We start from the raw sequence: 15597 nt of genomic DNA, 5'->3' as shown, positions 1-15597 counted from the left end.
GCCTTAATTTTATTAGTATTTATGTATGATTGTGACGAAATCATGAACTATTTTTTCATCACAAAAATGATGTCGTTTTGGCCGTTCTAATCAACAAAAATAACTTTATATAAAACACATGGACTGTAAAATATCAGAAAAACAAAATAGCAAGTTTTCTTATGCCAAAAGAAAATGAGAAGGTTAAAATTTTCTATAGCAAACTTACAATAACGTGCTTAAAACATAAAAACGTTACATGTTTGGATTTTATGTATAAATAACTCTAGAAAAATCGGAGTTCAAAAAAAAAACTCTAGAAAGATTGACTTTAAAGTTATATTGGTCTAATTTTTATTTAGAGTGATATTAGCACAGTTTTGTAAAATTACAATGGTCTTTTTATACATTTTGCCAAGAAAAGATCAAGCCTGAGAAAGAATTCTGCTAGCTTTCCCTTCGTCCAGTTGAATTTGATTATTCCCCCAGTTAGTAATCATTTTAAACCCTAGCTTCACTTCATCTTCCCGCTTTCCCAAAAAAAAAAACCGCGTCAATAATCTAGCGGCTAGCTCTGTTCTTTGCTCAGGTTCGATCATTTTTCTTTGAGTTTATCTTTACTTTTTAATATTACTGCTTACTCGTTGCTTGTTTCTTCGTAGCTCTATTCTTCTGGTTTGTAGTTTGCTGTTTTTTGATTTGTATGGGTTTTTATGCCGGATCTGATACATTTTATCTATAGCCTGTTCAATACCTAACATCATTTGAGTATTTTTTACTTAATTTAGGGGAAAATAAGGAAGTTGTTTTACTTATATTAAGACTTTATTACTAGCTTGATTTCTAATCTGTATCATTGCTTATAAAGTATTGAAAATCATGGCATGTTTATTGATGTTCTTAGCTTGACCTAGATTATGAATGAAATTCTTTTGTTTTATCAGTATGAATCACAGTAGCTTTTAGAGTTTTAGCCAGTTGTTTGCTTTGCGTAGGCCGATGTGGATTTTCTTAGGCACCATTTGGTTTAAGGTATGATTGGGAATGACTAATGAGAAAGTGATAGTGATTGAATATTTTCTATTGTTTGTATGGTTCAATATGTGATACGAATTAAATTATATCTTAATGCGTTTGGTATGTTGAAAGTTATTATGATTAAAAGACCATTTCTGCAATTATTCAATTCTTTTGAATATATGTATTATGCAAGTCTTGAAAACTAAGAACATTAACGCCCAGATGCATTTGTATATGTTTATTGCTTACTTGTTTTACTGTTATTCCTATGCCAGAGAAAAGTATTTGAATTTTGTCGATGATCTTAAATTGTGGATTAATGTCGAATTCCTAAACCCTATTTTCAGTTTTTTCCCAAGATGACTTTTTTGGAGCTCCTCTTTAATGATGTCAAAACTGAAGTTTCAATTTTGATGGTGTATGCATCTGGTTCATTTTCAGGTTTGAAGTTATTTACAAAAAGTGTCTTCATCCTCCCCCTTCATTTGATAGGCTGTACTTAGCACGTAAGAAACGGATTCTGACTCGCACAATTTGACAGAAATGACAGAGATCTTTGGTTACACCACCGCCTTGAGACAGTTATCTCAGATGTTTTTGGCAATTTTCTTCTTTCATAGTTCTGAATATATTCTAGCAGTTGGCATTCATGGGAAGTCAAATGTTACTCTCAAGTCACTTCTGGTCAGCAAGAATTATCTTCTAGCAATGATCTTCTCATTGGTTGAATATATTGTTGAATTTTATTTATTTCCTGGCTTAAAGGAATATTGGTGGATTAGTAATTTAGGCATTGCAATGGTAGTATTTGGTGAACTCATACGCAAGATGGCAATTATTACAGCTGGGCGGTCCTTCACACATCTTATTAAGATTTATCACGAAGAGCATCACAAGTTGATCACTCATGGAATCTACAGATTTGTTCGTCATCCGGGATATTGTGGTTTCTTTATCTGGTCAGTAGGCACACAGATAATGTTGTGCAATCCTATATCAACAATTGCTTTTACAGGTGTTGTGTGGCGCTTCTTCGCAGATAGGATCCCATATGAAGAGTATCTCTTGCGGCAGTTTTTTGGATCACAGTACGTGGAATATGCTCAGCAAATTCCTTCTGGGGTTCCATTTGTGAAGTGAAGATCCAATATAGTTGAAGACAAGACTTGCAGCTGATGAATTCTTGTAGTTCATGCTAAAGCCATACGAAACTTTCATTTCTGTGCTTCTGGAGCTTTTTCGAAATTTTGAAACTGATCATATTTAACAAGGAGTGAGTTCCTGGTAAATAGCATGGTTTTTTCCCTGGTGCAAGCAGCTAGTTGCCATGTCTTCAGCAGAGCTTTGCTCAATATGGTTAAACAGTTTGCCGAATAAATTATTGCAGAATGACTACTCTAGTACTCATCACTGAGTCACCTCTAGCCTGTTACTGCACTCATTTTTTGGTGCAGACTCTTGTGAATCCGTTAGGGGAATTTATGAAGATTAAAAATGATCATGTATGCCAGCAACAATGAAGAAAATGATTGCTCATGATGAATCACTGCAGAGATTTGGATGCTCGAGCAGTGGGGTTAGTGTCAACTAATGTTTTCGTTTTATGACTCATTCCTGTATGTTTGGCATAAATGGAAGTGTTAAGCTAATTTGCACTTGTACAAGGTCCACAATCGAAACTCATTAATGAATTTGTACAATAGTTACTGGAAAGTGCACAATGTTATATGTACTTGTTTATGCTATTTTTCTAAGTATATCGCATTGGTATGGCACCCAATTTGGAGTAGGCAGTTTTCTCTATAGAACAATTTGCTTGTAAATAAAAAATTTATTTGATTTGACAATAAAGCAATATAATATAAAATCCCACCATTGTTTCAATCTTAACAATAATTTTTTTTGAAATAAATAAATAAATGCAAGGCTATTAATATTTAAAACAAAAAAACATAAAATATAAGGCTATTTTGGATGATCTTTATTTGTTTTAAGCAAAGATTCATTTTGCCACTCATGACCGCACAAAAAATCAGGCCAGAAACCAATTTAAAGGTGTTTTTTTTTTATCAAAAGCCAACCTTATTTGATCTTTTGAGCAAGCTCAAGGGGCAATGACAAGTACAAATAGAAGTGAATAAATACTCTTGCAATGTACTATTATTCCAAGACATGAGAACGAGAATAATGACCTATGCTAGACAGTCTACAAATGTGCTCATAATCTCAAAAAGGGTAGTTGCATAAAAGAATTAGCGTCATAGAATGAGAAGAAATGAGCATCGCCGGACACATTAACATCCAGCAAGATGTAGATATGAGCAAGAAAAAACATTTAGCAAGCAAGAAAAACCACAATGCAAAACAAGCTTTAGGTTTCAATCATACTTCAAAAATTTGCACCAGTCAGATTACAAACCCATAAACAAAAACTCAAAATCTTGATAATGTAAGTCGAGATAACATCATTGCCAATTACCCTAGTTACTATAACAGCAAACAATCTTGGGTGCTACCACCAACAATAGGGCGAAAGTGGAGCGATCAACGAAGCCTCCTAGCTTCCCTCTCAGACTCAAGAAGAGTGAGCACGTCCCCTTCTCTAACGGGTCCCTTAACATTCCTCATAATGAACCGATTCTGATCATCGAGAAACTTGACCCTCACTTGAGTCACCTGTCCTCTGGATCCAGTCCTGCCCATAACTTTAATCACAACAGCATGCTTAATCTGTGATTCCATCCTGCAATACACAATGGAATATAAAATAAAGTTCTCATATCACAACATTGCAAAAAATCCAAGCAAACAAATAAAAATCTAAAAGCTACTCTGAATCATACTCACAAAATATTTATTTTCATCGGTAATCATAGGATATAATTTTTTAACTAACTTAAAATTCTTTAATAAATAGTTAGAATCAAATACAGAATCAGTTACAAGTAATGACACGGATTATAAATCAAGCTAATAACAAACTCTAAACATAGCTATATAATTTATCTATTTTTGCCTAAAATTATATAAAAAAAAACTTGTAATTATGAAAAGAATGGTATGCATTGAAAAGGCCAGAAATAATCTATCAGATCGGAAATTAAACAAACAAAAACCTATATCAGAAAACTATAAACCGTAATAATGAAACTGTGAAAAAATTAACGAGAAGTAGATATAAAATAGTTTAGAGTGGAGATGAACGGAGAGGGAAATTGATCGTACCTGAGAAAACAGCAGAGAAACCGCTAGAAAATTGGCGCAGGGTAGTTGGTAGGCGAGAAGAAGAAGTGAAAAATTAGGGTTTGTTATTTAAAAGAGAGCTGAAACAGGCTAGGGTTTTAAAAGGATTGCTAATTGGGTGTTTTTGGTGTAAGGGGTAATATCGTAGTTATCCAGCTTCAGTAAGCCCAACCCAAGCTTGCATTTGGGCTTCAGTAGGGCCGTAAAGGCTCTTAAGGTTACAAATTTTAAAGGCTAAATGATAAAAATATTCAAAAAGTGGAAGAAAATAATAAAAATGCTAAGTTTGCTAGAATATTATATCATCACCTAAAAAACTAGAACTTTATATATAATACCTTCTCAATGATTATGTAACACATGGCACACCCAAAACAAATAAGAAACAGTTAAAAACGCGTCAGAAACACGTCTGACATGTATCTGACACGCGCGTCAGAATCGTACGTCAGTCACGCGTCAGTTTGTCAAAAATATTCAAACATATATCATTTATGTATCTGTATGTATCATATATGTATTAAGGACATATTTAATTATTATTTTTTCATATTTCTAAAACAAAAATAAATATATTGTTAATACATATTATTTATGTATCTGTAAGGTGTATGTACAATATATTTTAAATTAAAAGATATACGTGCTTTAATTAAAATTCACGCATCAAATAATATCAATAACATTTTGATATGTTACTATTCACTATAGATTGATGCATAAAAATAATAAGTTATGATTTTTAACTCAAATTTTATCACTATAAACATCTTTATATACTTGTGATACAAAAAAAAGAATTAATAACAATATTTATCTCCTCCATCAAATTTATCGCCATTGATAAAAATAATATATATATTGTTAATATGTATTATTTATGTGTCTCAAAACTAGATTATAAGTATGTATTATTTATGTGTCTCAAAAACTATTCAAACAGACACAATTTACTTCGCGACTCTTTTCATTTGCTAGCTCTAATGAATTACAACCACTACTATCCACGATGTATCAGAAATCTATCGATAGTTTATCAGCGAATTGGAGTTCAGTTCATGAAATTTTAAACACAACTCAAATACATTTTGTATTCATATCAAAGACAATTTAGATACATTCTCCAAAAATAACACGGTATACTAAACTTCTTGCTAAAAAAGTTGTTGATATCATAAATTACAAATAAAAATAAACAAATGAGGGAAGTTAAGAAATAATAATTTTAATATTACATCTCAAAATACATACATAATACATATTAATTTTAATACTATATATCAAATATACAAATAATACACATTAAATACAATTTTAAAGATACATCTCAAAATACATATTAAATACACAAATAATATCTCTTTCTGTTACTGTAATCTAGAATATTAAATACACTATTGAGCCATCAATTATATAAAAAAAATAGTGAAAAAAATCAGCAAATAATAACATGTCAATAGATATCATGTAATGCGTACAAAATACACAAATGATACATTTTTGATACACTATTTATACATAATACATATCAAAATACACAAATAGTATATATTAAATATAATTTTAATAATACATCTACGATACATAAACAATACATATTGAATATAATTTTAATAATTTATCTATTTTAATATAAAAATTACAATGTATAAATTATATATCAAAAATGTATCTATAATGTATCATAACTTAACACATATTTTATATAAAAAAAATATAATTTTAAAAAAATTCAGTCTGCAATGTATCATAAGATGTGATGCTCTACTGAATGTCTCATTTTCTAACACTCTCTCGAGCGTAATAATTAAATTGACGTGTGATAAAAGATGAACTCGCGTTAGCATATAATTATCACTTGTATGGGCTAGTTCACTAATCGATGTATCTACTATGTATCAACGATGTATCGGTAATTTACTATTGATGTATTTATGATATGTCAGTAATGAATCTACAATATACCAGTGGTACATCTATAATGTATCAGGTGATGTATCATTAATGTATCCAATATGTATTTCGAGGGCAGTACGACCATTTCTTATCTTTACCAACACAGTATCTTTTGTTTCAATTTATAATTAAAAAATAATTGGATTTTAATTTATTAAATTGTTCTTAGTACCATATAGAGAAAGGAAAATAAATTAAATTGAAATCCAAAACAAAATAAGAAGTCGATTTCTAAATTCCAAATTTCCAATTCAACAGATAGAACCATGAGATTCAACTAATAACCAAATTCATAGTTCATCAAATTATTAAAGTTCAAGAAAAGATACTAATATAATATGCATCAGCAGTATTCATATCAACTCTAAAATTGTTTTTGATATAGTTCCAGGCCATCAAAGTATAATTATCAAGAATCGGAAAATAATTAGAAAATAAGATTTGAAAAATTTAAAAAAAACTTCAATTCTATTTGAACAACTAAGAGTTTTATTAGTTGAAAATTCATCAACTATAGTTTTGAAAAATTTGTACAAATAATGAATTTGTTCTTCTCATATATTTAATTCTCTATATCACCACAGAATTAAAAAAAATACAAAGATTTTTAACTTCATGGAGACTAATAAAGAATATGACAATCAAGATCAAACTCTAAACATAGACAACGAAAACGCAGTTAATGACTCTTTATTTTTTTACATATATCAGTGATGATGATGTGTGAAAAAAGGTGATTGAGACATGGAAGGATGCAGAGTTTTTTTTTTACAAAAATAACAGCAAACGAAATGGATTTGGTATTCGTAAACGTGATTCCGTATGAACAACAAAGGTGAAACAAGAATACAGAAATGAGTTTGTTATAAGGAAGAAAAAATAAGTGATATATGCAACAACATTGTCCAACATAAAAGCAAGAATTTAGAGTTATATTAGGAATGCTCAGCTATTTTTCATATGAAGTTGGATAAAAAAAACAAATAAGTGGATTGTATAAAACTTCATATCTAGTCATAATCATGCATTGGGAATCCAAACATGTTCATTTTTAAAGATGTCACAGAGGTATAAATGATAGTGAATTTTCACTAGTTAAGGCTATGCGCACTATAAGAATTAAAACAAATAAAATTATAGCGTTCATTGTTCAATCAATTGGTGGTCATCATCACATGAACTATTTTCTGAAAGATCTTTACAACTATTTTGATTCAGAAAGAAGAGCAGAGATTGAAGAAGTTGATGCTAATAAAATAGTAAGTTTTTTTGCAGCTAAAAGAGAAACAAACCATGGGTTTTATTTTAATTAGGGTTAATTCCATAAAAAGTCACGACCTTTACACGAATTTTCATTTTAATCACGACTTTTAAAAGTTGCCATATAAAACCACGACCTTTCAATTTTTTTCAAATCTATCACCAAATTAATTTTTGGTGTATTTTTAATGACGTGGCCACCATAATCCGGTAGATTTGAAAAAAAATGAAAGGTAAAATTCACCGAAAAAATAGTCGGTGATAGATTTGACAAAAAATGAAAGGTCATGGTTTTATATGGCAATTTTTAAAAGTCGTGATTAAAATGAAAATTTGTGTAAAAGTCGTGATTTTTTATGGAATTAACCCTTTTAATTATACAACAAGACCAAACGGGCAACTAGAAAATTTATTTTGGACATATTCTATATGTAGATTGTATTACTTATATTTTAAGGATATGGTGGCGTTTGATGCATGCTTCAAGAGAACTGTTTACAATACTCCACTAGTCACTCTAGTGGGTATGAATCATTACCGCCAACCAATAATTTTTGCTTGTGCTTTATTGGAGAATAAACGTACTTCATCATATACTTGGTTATTGAATGAGCTTTTAAATTGCATGGGTAACAAAATACCAACTTCAATTGTGACAAATGGAGATTTAGCCATGCGTTTTACGGTTCAACATGTTTATCCTAATGCGGCATAGATTATGTATTTGGCATATTGAAAAAATGCTAACAAAGAAATTGAAATTGCCAACTTCAAAGAAGATTTTTATAAGGTATTGCTTGCTCTTGTTGATTTTAATATTTTTGAATCTTTATGGATGTCACTAATTAAGAAGTACAACATGTAAAATCAGAGACGGATTGAGTATATGCATAAGGACCGTAAAATGTGGGCAGAGGCATATCTTAAAGGGTTTTTCTTTGGAGGGATTAGAACTACTTCTATATATGCATGCATTTTATAACGCGTATTTTTAGACGTCTAGCTCTTAACATTTGCTGTCATGAATTCCGAAGAGGTTGCGAAAATAAAACATTGATCGTGAAGTTCTCGTTGTTTCATACAACGGTTCTATTAGAAAGTTTAATTATAAATTAAACCTATTATGAAACAGTAACCAATTATTGGAAATGACAATGACCAGTTTGTGAGTTACAACTGTGATAAATCATGTCATATGACACACAAGTATCAGAACAAGTTTAGTTCTGTTTAACAGAATAACCTGATTGAAAAAAAACGTCACGTTGTGAATGTTTATTTCTGAGATCAATCTTAATGATAGATCAGACAGATGGTGGGCAGACACTGACGCATCATGCTATTTTTGTTGTGACCTTTATGTTCAAAACATACACTATTACTAAAGTTAAGAAAGTGTTGGTGGGCGATACCCACACCACTACACCTTCCGGATTTGGCGATAAAGAACCGAAGCTTACTTCAGAGAAGCATGTGATTTTAAAGGATATGTTGCACACTCCTATGATGAGAACAAAGTTGATCTCTGAATTTTTCAGAATAAAGCCGGATTTACTCAAAATATCGGAGATGATTTTAAAACTGACGGTATGTTTAAATTTAATTGTTAATTTAAATATTATTTTTTCCGTCTGCATACATGCTATGTGCTTTTAATGCTTGGCATGCTAAAATTCATCATGTTGATAATATAGTTATTAATTAATTGAGTTCGTGAGGTTTAATACCTAAAACGATAGTGAATTGTTTTTTTTTTTCTAAAGGAAAAAATGTGACTTTATTAGTTCAGCGAAAATGACTAAAACGACGTATAATGTTTTATTAGAATATCTGAAATGTTTAAAATAGTTTTTTCGGATATATGTGAATTTAATGATACCTTGACCAGAAATGGTAAGAAATATTTTATATTGATGAATGTTCTTATTTTATATATGTGTATTTGATGAAAAATAAAAGTGATGCACTTGACATGTTTAAGTTTTTTGTGACTGCAACTGGACATCTTTTAAAGAAAATTAAAAGATTTCGAAGTAATAGAAGAATTGAATATGGATAAAGCATGCTTATTGAATTTTATATGGCATTGTTAACGAAAGAACAACACCTTACTCTCTTGAAATGAACGGTAAAGCCGAAAGAAAAAATAGAATAATTACAGAAGCTTTAGTGTCTATTTTATTAAACTCATGTGTTGCTTCTTACTGGTGGGGTGAAATATTATTGACTGTTTGCTACGTGCTAAACAGAGTACCAAAATCGAACAATAAGAATTCACCTTATGAGATTTTAAAGAAAAGACAACCAATTTGTCTTATTTGAGAACATGGGGTTGTTTGACCTATGTTAGGATTCCTGATCCAAAACGAATAAAATTAGCAAGTAGAGCCTATGAATGTGTGTTCATTGGGTATGCAGTCATACATATTTTATGACTTGACTGCACGAGTGATTATTAAATATGTGGATGCTGATTTTTATGAACAGAAATTTCCTTTTAAATTAGGAAATAGTGGGGGCGAATCATCTAGTAAAATTCCTGTTGTCAGGAATAATGAGATTACAGATGATATAGAACCAGAGAACAGAAGGAGTAAAAGAGCTAGAATCTCGAAAGACTTTGGTCCAAATTTCCAAGTCTATTCTTTAGAGGAGGATACTGCAAAGCTCTAGGAAGCTCTAACTTCTTTAGATGCTAATCTTTGGCAAGAAGTCATAAATGATGAAATGGAATCTTTGGAGTCCAATAAAACTTGACATTTGACTGATTTACCCCCCGGTTGCAAGACCATAGGTTGTAAATGGATTTTGAAAAAGAAAACCTGATGGCACTATTGACAAATATAAAGCTCGACTTGTAGCTAAGGGTTATAGACAACGTGAAAACGTTGATTTCTTTGATACCTATTCACCTGTTACTAGAATAACATCCATTAGAGTGCTAATTTCGATGGCTGCACTTTATGATTTGGTAGTACACCAAATGGATGTTAAGACCGCTTTTTCTGAATGGTGAATTGGAGGAAGAAATTTACATGGACCAACCTGAAGGTTTTGTGATACATGGACAGGAATAGAAAGTGTGCAAGTTAGACAAATCCTTGTATGGTCTAAAACAGGCACCTAATTAGCAATGGCATGAGAAATTTGATAATCTTGTCATCTCAAATGGTTTTAAAGTGAATGAAAGTGACAAATGTATATATTATAAATATGAGAATGAGCTTTGTACTTTCATATGTTTATATGTTGATGACTTGTTGATTGTTGGATCAAATATTCATGTTGTGAATGCTGTGAAATCAATGTTGGGTGCCAACTTTGATATGAAAGATCTAGGTGAAGCGAATGTCATTCTTGGCATAAAGATAACTAGATCTGAAAAAGGAATTTCTTTAGATCAATCTCACTATGTTGAGAAAATTCTAAAGAAATATAACTATTTCGACTGTAAACCTGCACGTACACCCTATGATCCAAGTGTAAAACTCTTTAAGAACACTGGTGATAGTGTACGACAGTCTGAATATGCGAGCATCATTGGCAGCCTTCGGTATGCCACTGATTGTACTAGACCCGACATTGCATATGCCGTTTGATTACTGTGCAGGTTTACTAATAGACCTAGTATTGAGCATTGGCATGCTATTGAAAGGGTAATGAGATACCTTAAACGAACCATGAAACTTGGGTTACATTATCAGAAGCATCCTACTATCCTTGAAGGATACAGCGATGCAGATTGGAATACATTTTTAGATGATTCCAAAGCTACAGTGACTATACTTTTAGTATAGCTTGTGGAACTGTTTTTTGGATATCAAATAAACAGACTATTTTGACTTAATCCATGATTAAGTCAGAATTAATAGCACTAGCTATTGCTAGTGAAGAAGTAGGATGGCTAAGAATCCTGCTATATTAGATTCCTTTATGGAAAAGAAAGATACCAGTTGTGTTGATCCATAGCGATAGTACCGCGGCTATTGCAAAAACTGAGAACTGTTTATGTAACGGTAAGAAACGACATATATGTCGTAAGAACAGTATGAACTGTTAGAGTGGATCATGAATACACTGATGATAAATTAGCAGATCCTTTGACGAAAGGATTAGTTAGAGAGAAAGTCCATAAAACTTCCAAAGGAATGAGACTATTGCCTATCGATTGAGTCATTTATAATGGTAACCCGACCTAACTGACTGGAGATCCCAAGAAATAGGTTCAATGGGTAATAACAAGTTATGAATGATATGAGCCAGAACATGCAATATTGAAGCATGATTCCTGAAGCGATTAGAGGATGAGTTAATAGAATCTCTTAATGAAGACTATACTTCATATGGAGTGGAGTACCTAGCTACAGGAGTACTCTTGATAGCTTCACTTTTGTGAATGTGGAAGTGGGGCCGCTTTCCATGAAATTTGAGGCAAAATTTCTAGAGCGTTCACTAAACTGGGATAGACGTGCATGGCCATAAACGCACGGGCTTTTGAATACACTCATAGAAAAGGTTGTGTGTGGTTTCATGTCCGAGATAGAGTTCAAGACTACGAGTCACTCTTGTTGAATCAGAATCTTACTCACTACGCAAAAGTTCAAATCGCAAGATACTTTTGTTTATGCACAATCTTATTGTTTCAGAAATTGCTCGAGAAATATTTTTTAATTTTCAAGTGGGGGATTGTTGAAATTAGTGTGTGAACACACTAATGTGTGAAACATTCAAAAAAGAAATTAAAGATTGTATTTTTTCCCACATGGAAAAAAAGAATGGTTTGTCCTCTCTAACTTTCCTATAAATTAAGGCTTCCTCCTTATTTGTTTTACAAATAAAAAAAAACTAGAGTTTTTCATCTAAATTCAAAAAACCACAATCTTGTGTTATAAATAAAAGTTTTTTGTTTGTTAAAGAAACACAATTTTGTGTTATAAATAAAGTTTTTTCGTTAAAGAAACACAGTTTTGTGTTATAAATAAAGTTTTTTTTATTAATTAAAGAAACACAATTTTGTGTTATAAAGAAAACACAGTCTTGTGTTTTAAATTAAGTTTTTTTTTCTTTGAGTTAAAGAAAACACAGTCTTGTGTTATACAGTTCTTGAGCAATATGACTAAGTGTTATTGAGCTGTTACCACAGTGCAGTAGTGGCAGTATTTTCTGGCTGTTTTATCCTAGGGACGACGTGGTTGATAGTCAGTTTTGCACCTCTGAGCTGAGCCACGAAACGTCTAAAAGAGAGCGACCTAATCCGCGACTCAGCCTTTTCGGAAATTCATGTTTCAACCGGCAATTGTTCCAACAGCGTATGTTAAGAAGCGTTGGAACATGTATGAGCTAACGCAACAACTTGACAATTCAATTGACAATATTTATTATAATGAATCTAAAGCAGATAATGATTGCTTACAAAAAATGCACACATCCTCTTTACACATATCAGAAGTAAGCTGCCGAAAGATACATACTTCGTAGTTTCAAGTGAATCAAGAACAACCTGCTAAAAAAGAGACTATATATCTAAATGATAGTTCAGGTATGAAGGTGGGTGATAAACGTATATACCAATTAAGTAGATGGAAAATTTATATTATGTAGTACATTATATATGAATTATAAGTCACTCATGTTATTTTTATAGTGTAAAATATCATAAACAGATTAATTTAAGGCTAATCTTCTGAAATTCCCCCCCTCCCACACCTTTTATTCTAATTCATTTGCAACTTCTCGTTGCAAATTCACCAATATTACTCAAATTATGACCTTTTAGTTTAATTTCATCATCAATCATCAAATTCACACCTTTTGGTTTCAATTACACACTCAATCATCAAATTGTCTTTTTTTTCAATACTTTAAATTTTAACAAATATTCTAAACAGTCCTTAATGTTATAATTAAAAATAAAACCATCTTCCCTAAAATTTCAAAAATTAATAATAATTTTTTTATTAAATATAAATTAATTATATATATTATTAAATAAAAAATTTAATTTTTTTTTAAAAAATATAAAACAATGTTTAATTTTTTTAAATAATTAAATAATTAAAATCCGTTCGTCTTCCTCGGATATAAGGAAGACGTGTGGTCGTCTTTCTCCATGGAAGAAGAATTAGAGCTGGTTCATCTTCTTCGAGAAAAACTCGAAACGGGTTCGTCAAGAAAAAGACGAACAAATTTTAATTATTTTATTTATTTAAAGAAATTGTTTTATATTTAAAAAATTATTCAATTTTTTTAAAATTATTTAATGATATATTTCTTCAGCGGGTCGGATAGCGACGACGAAGTCGTTCAAATATCGAAATATCATTATAATTAATCTTGTGAAATTGAGGCGGCGTGGTTGCAGATGTGAATTTTTACAAAATAAATATATTTATTTTTATTAAATAAAAAATTAGTATTAAATTTTATAATTTATGGAAAAAGGATCATTTATGCCCCTAAAATTTGTCTACAAAATCAAGTGAGTCCCTAACGTCCAAAAAGTTCAAATATGCCCCTAATTTCTTAAAAAGTGAATAACCAAGCCCCGATTTTGACTCATAAATAAGACGTTGGGGGTCTAGTTGTTCATTTTTAAGACGTTAAGGGTATATTTGAACCTTTTCGGACGTTGAGGGTTTACTTGATCGTCGGGTCAAACCTTATCTATACTATATATAAAAGCACAGATGGGGGGGGGGGACAGGCAAATTTACTGAATAATCCTTTTCAGTTTACTATTAAATAAAGGTTTTATAGTCATTAACTAATTAGTTATTTAATTAATCACTATTATAATTAAAGTCCTAATTAGAATAGGTAGCTAAATTATCTCCAATTTAATTTTTAGTATGTAAAAAATAACTAAAATGTCTCCAAATTAGTAGGAATACCTATCTTTTAGTTTGATTGAACTACAAAATTAAAATATTGTATTTCGTCAATATATTATTATTTAAATTTCCATCTTATTTATTTTTAAAAATATTATTAATAAAATTAAGTTAATTATTTAATTATAGTTATTATAAAACCAAAAAAAGAAAATTTAATAACCGAATATATTATAGTTACTTTTACAAGAATTCTTAACTAATTTGATATTAATTATAAATAAAAAATTGATATAATTATAATAGATTTACTAATATATTCATTGAGAAGTAACGTTACGAGCCACGTGCATAGCACGTAATGCGAAACTAGTAAGTATAAATGACCCCTTTTTCATAATTTTTGGAAAGATTGGTTTTTTGTTTTAAATATAACATTAAACCCTATATAGAATATATGCTAAAATATAAAATATTGATTTGAACCTTTTTTAAGTGAATAGAGGTTAATTTGATACTTGAGGGTGCAATTGAAACCAAGAGGTGAAAATGTGGATAAAATTGATGATTCTACAATAATGAGGGTGCAAATGAATTGAGGTTAAAACATGAGAGGTTTTTTTCCCCAAAAGATTAGCCTTAATTTAAATTTAAACTACTAGTTTAAATAGATTTTTACATAATTTTTACTCATCCTACCCTGTTTGTAAAACAACCTTGATATAGTCGAGTTTTTTTCGATATACTGCGCCTTGATTTAAAGGCGAATTTAGGGGTGAGCATGGTTCGGTTCGGTTCGATTTGGTTTAGTAAACTCCAAAACCAAACCATATTTTAAGGGAAAATATAAAAACTAAACCACGCCAAATATTTATGTAAAATTTTAGTTCGATTAACCAAACTTTATCATCGGTTTCGGTTCGGTTTGGTTCGGTTAATATAGATTTAGATAAAAATTATGTATAATTATACGTAATAATTAAAATTATACGTATAATTTTTACTTATATGTGTGTATTAGTTTATATGTTTTATTTTCATATACGTATCTACGCACACATTATACTTATATATAAATATTTTAATAAATAAATTTTATATTTATTTATACATATATAAATATCAATAAAAATAATATTATTATAAACTTCGGTTTTTCGGTTGGTTCGGTTAACCACTAGTTGAAACCAAACCAAAACCAAAAACTATACTTTTTTATAATTTAAAACCAAATCAATCCATTTTAACCATTTTACCAAACCAAAATTAATTACTGATTGATTTGAATCGGATTAATGGTTTGGTTGGG

The 15597-nt window shown here is 30.4% G+C and overlaps 2 protein-coding genes across 3 annotated transcripts; one reads left to right on the top strand and one right to left on the bottom strand.

Moving 5' to 3' along the window:
- The first annotated feature begins 753 nt into the window (after positions 1-753).
- LOC126677069 (protein-S-isoprenylcysteine O-methyltransferase B-like) lies at positions 754-2731 on the top strand. The gene is made up of 2 exons (XM_050371510.2): positions 754-1440; positions 1541-2731. Exons 1-2 carry the CDS (start codon positions 1359-1361, stop codon positions 2137-2139), a joined length of 681 nt encoding a protein of 226 aa, XP_050227467.1. The 5' UTR covers positions 754-1358; the 3' UTR covers positions 2140-2731.
- Positions 2732-3357: 626 nt separating this feature from the next.
- LOC126677071 (40S ribosomal protein S28-2) lies at positions 3358-4341 on the bottom strand. 2 transcript variants are annotated; one of them, XM_050371514.2, is made up of 2 exons: positions 4225-4341; positions 3358-3742 (listed from the first exon to the last, which is right to left on the bottom strand). In XM_050371514.2, exon 2 carries the CDS (start codon positions 3739-3741, stop codon positions 3544-3546), a length of 198 nt encoding a protein of 65 aa, XP_050227471.1. In that variant the 5' UTR covers position 3742; positions 4225-4341; the 3' UTR covers positions 3358-3543. The 2 variants fall into 2 exon arrangements, with proteins under 2 accessions (XP_050227471.1, XP_050227472.1); XM_050371515.2 differs by having other exon boundaries at positions 3358-3747; positions 4225-4333.
- Between the last annotated feature and the right edge of the window lie 11256 nt (positions 4342-15597).

Source organism: Mercurialis annua, linkage group LG4 (assembly GCF_937616625.2).
Source record: "Mercurialis annua linkage group LG4, ddMerAnnu1.2, whole genome shotgun sequence".
In the NCBI taxonomy this organism is placed as follows: domain Eukaryota; kingdom Viridiplantae; phylum Streptophyta; class Magnoliopsida; order Malpighiales; family Euphorbiaceae; genus Mercurialis; species Mercurialis annua.
Note: the sequence above shows the minus strand (reverse complement) of the source record. Positions and strands in the feature narration are given on the sequence as shown.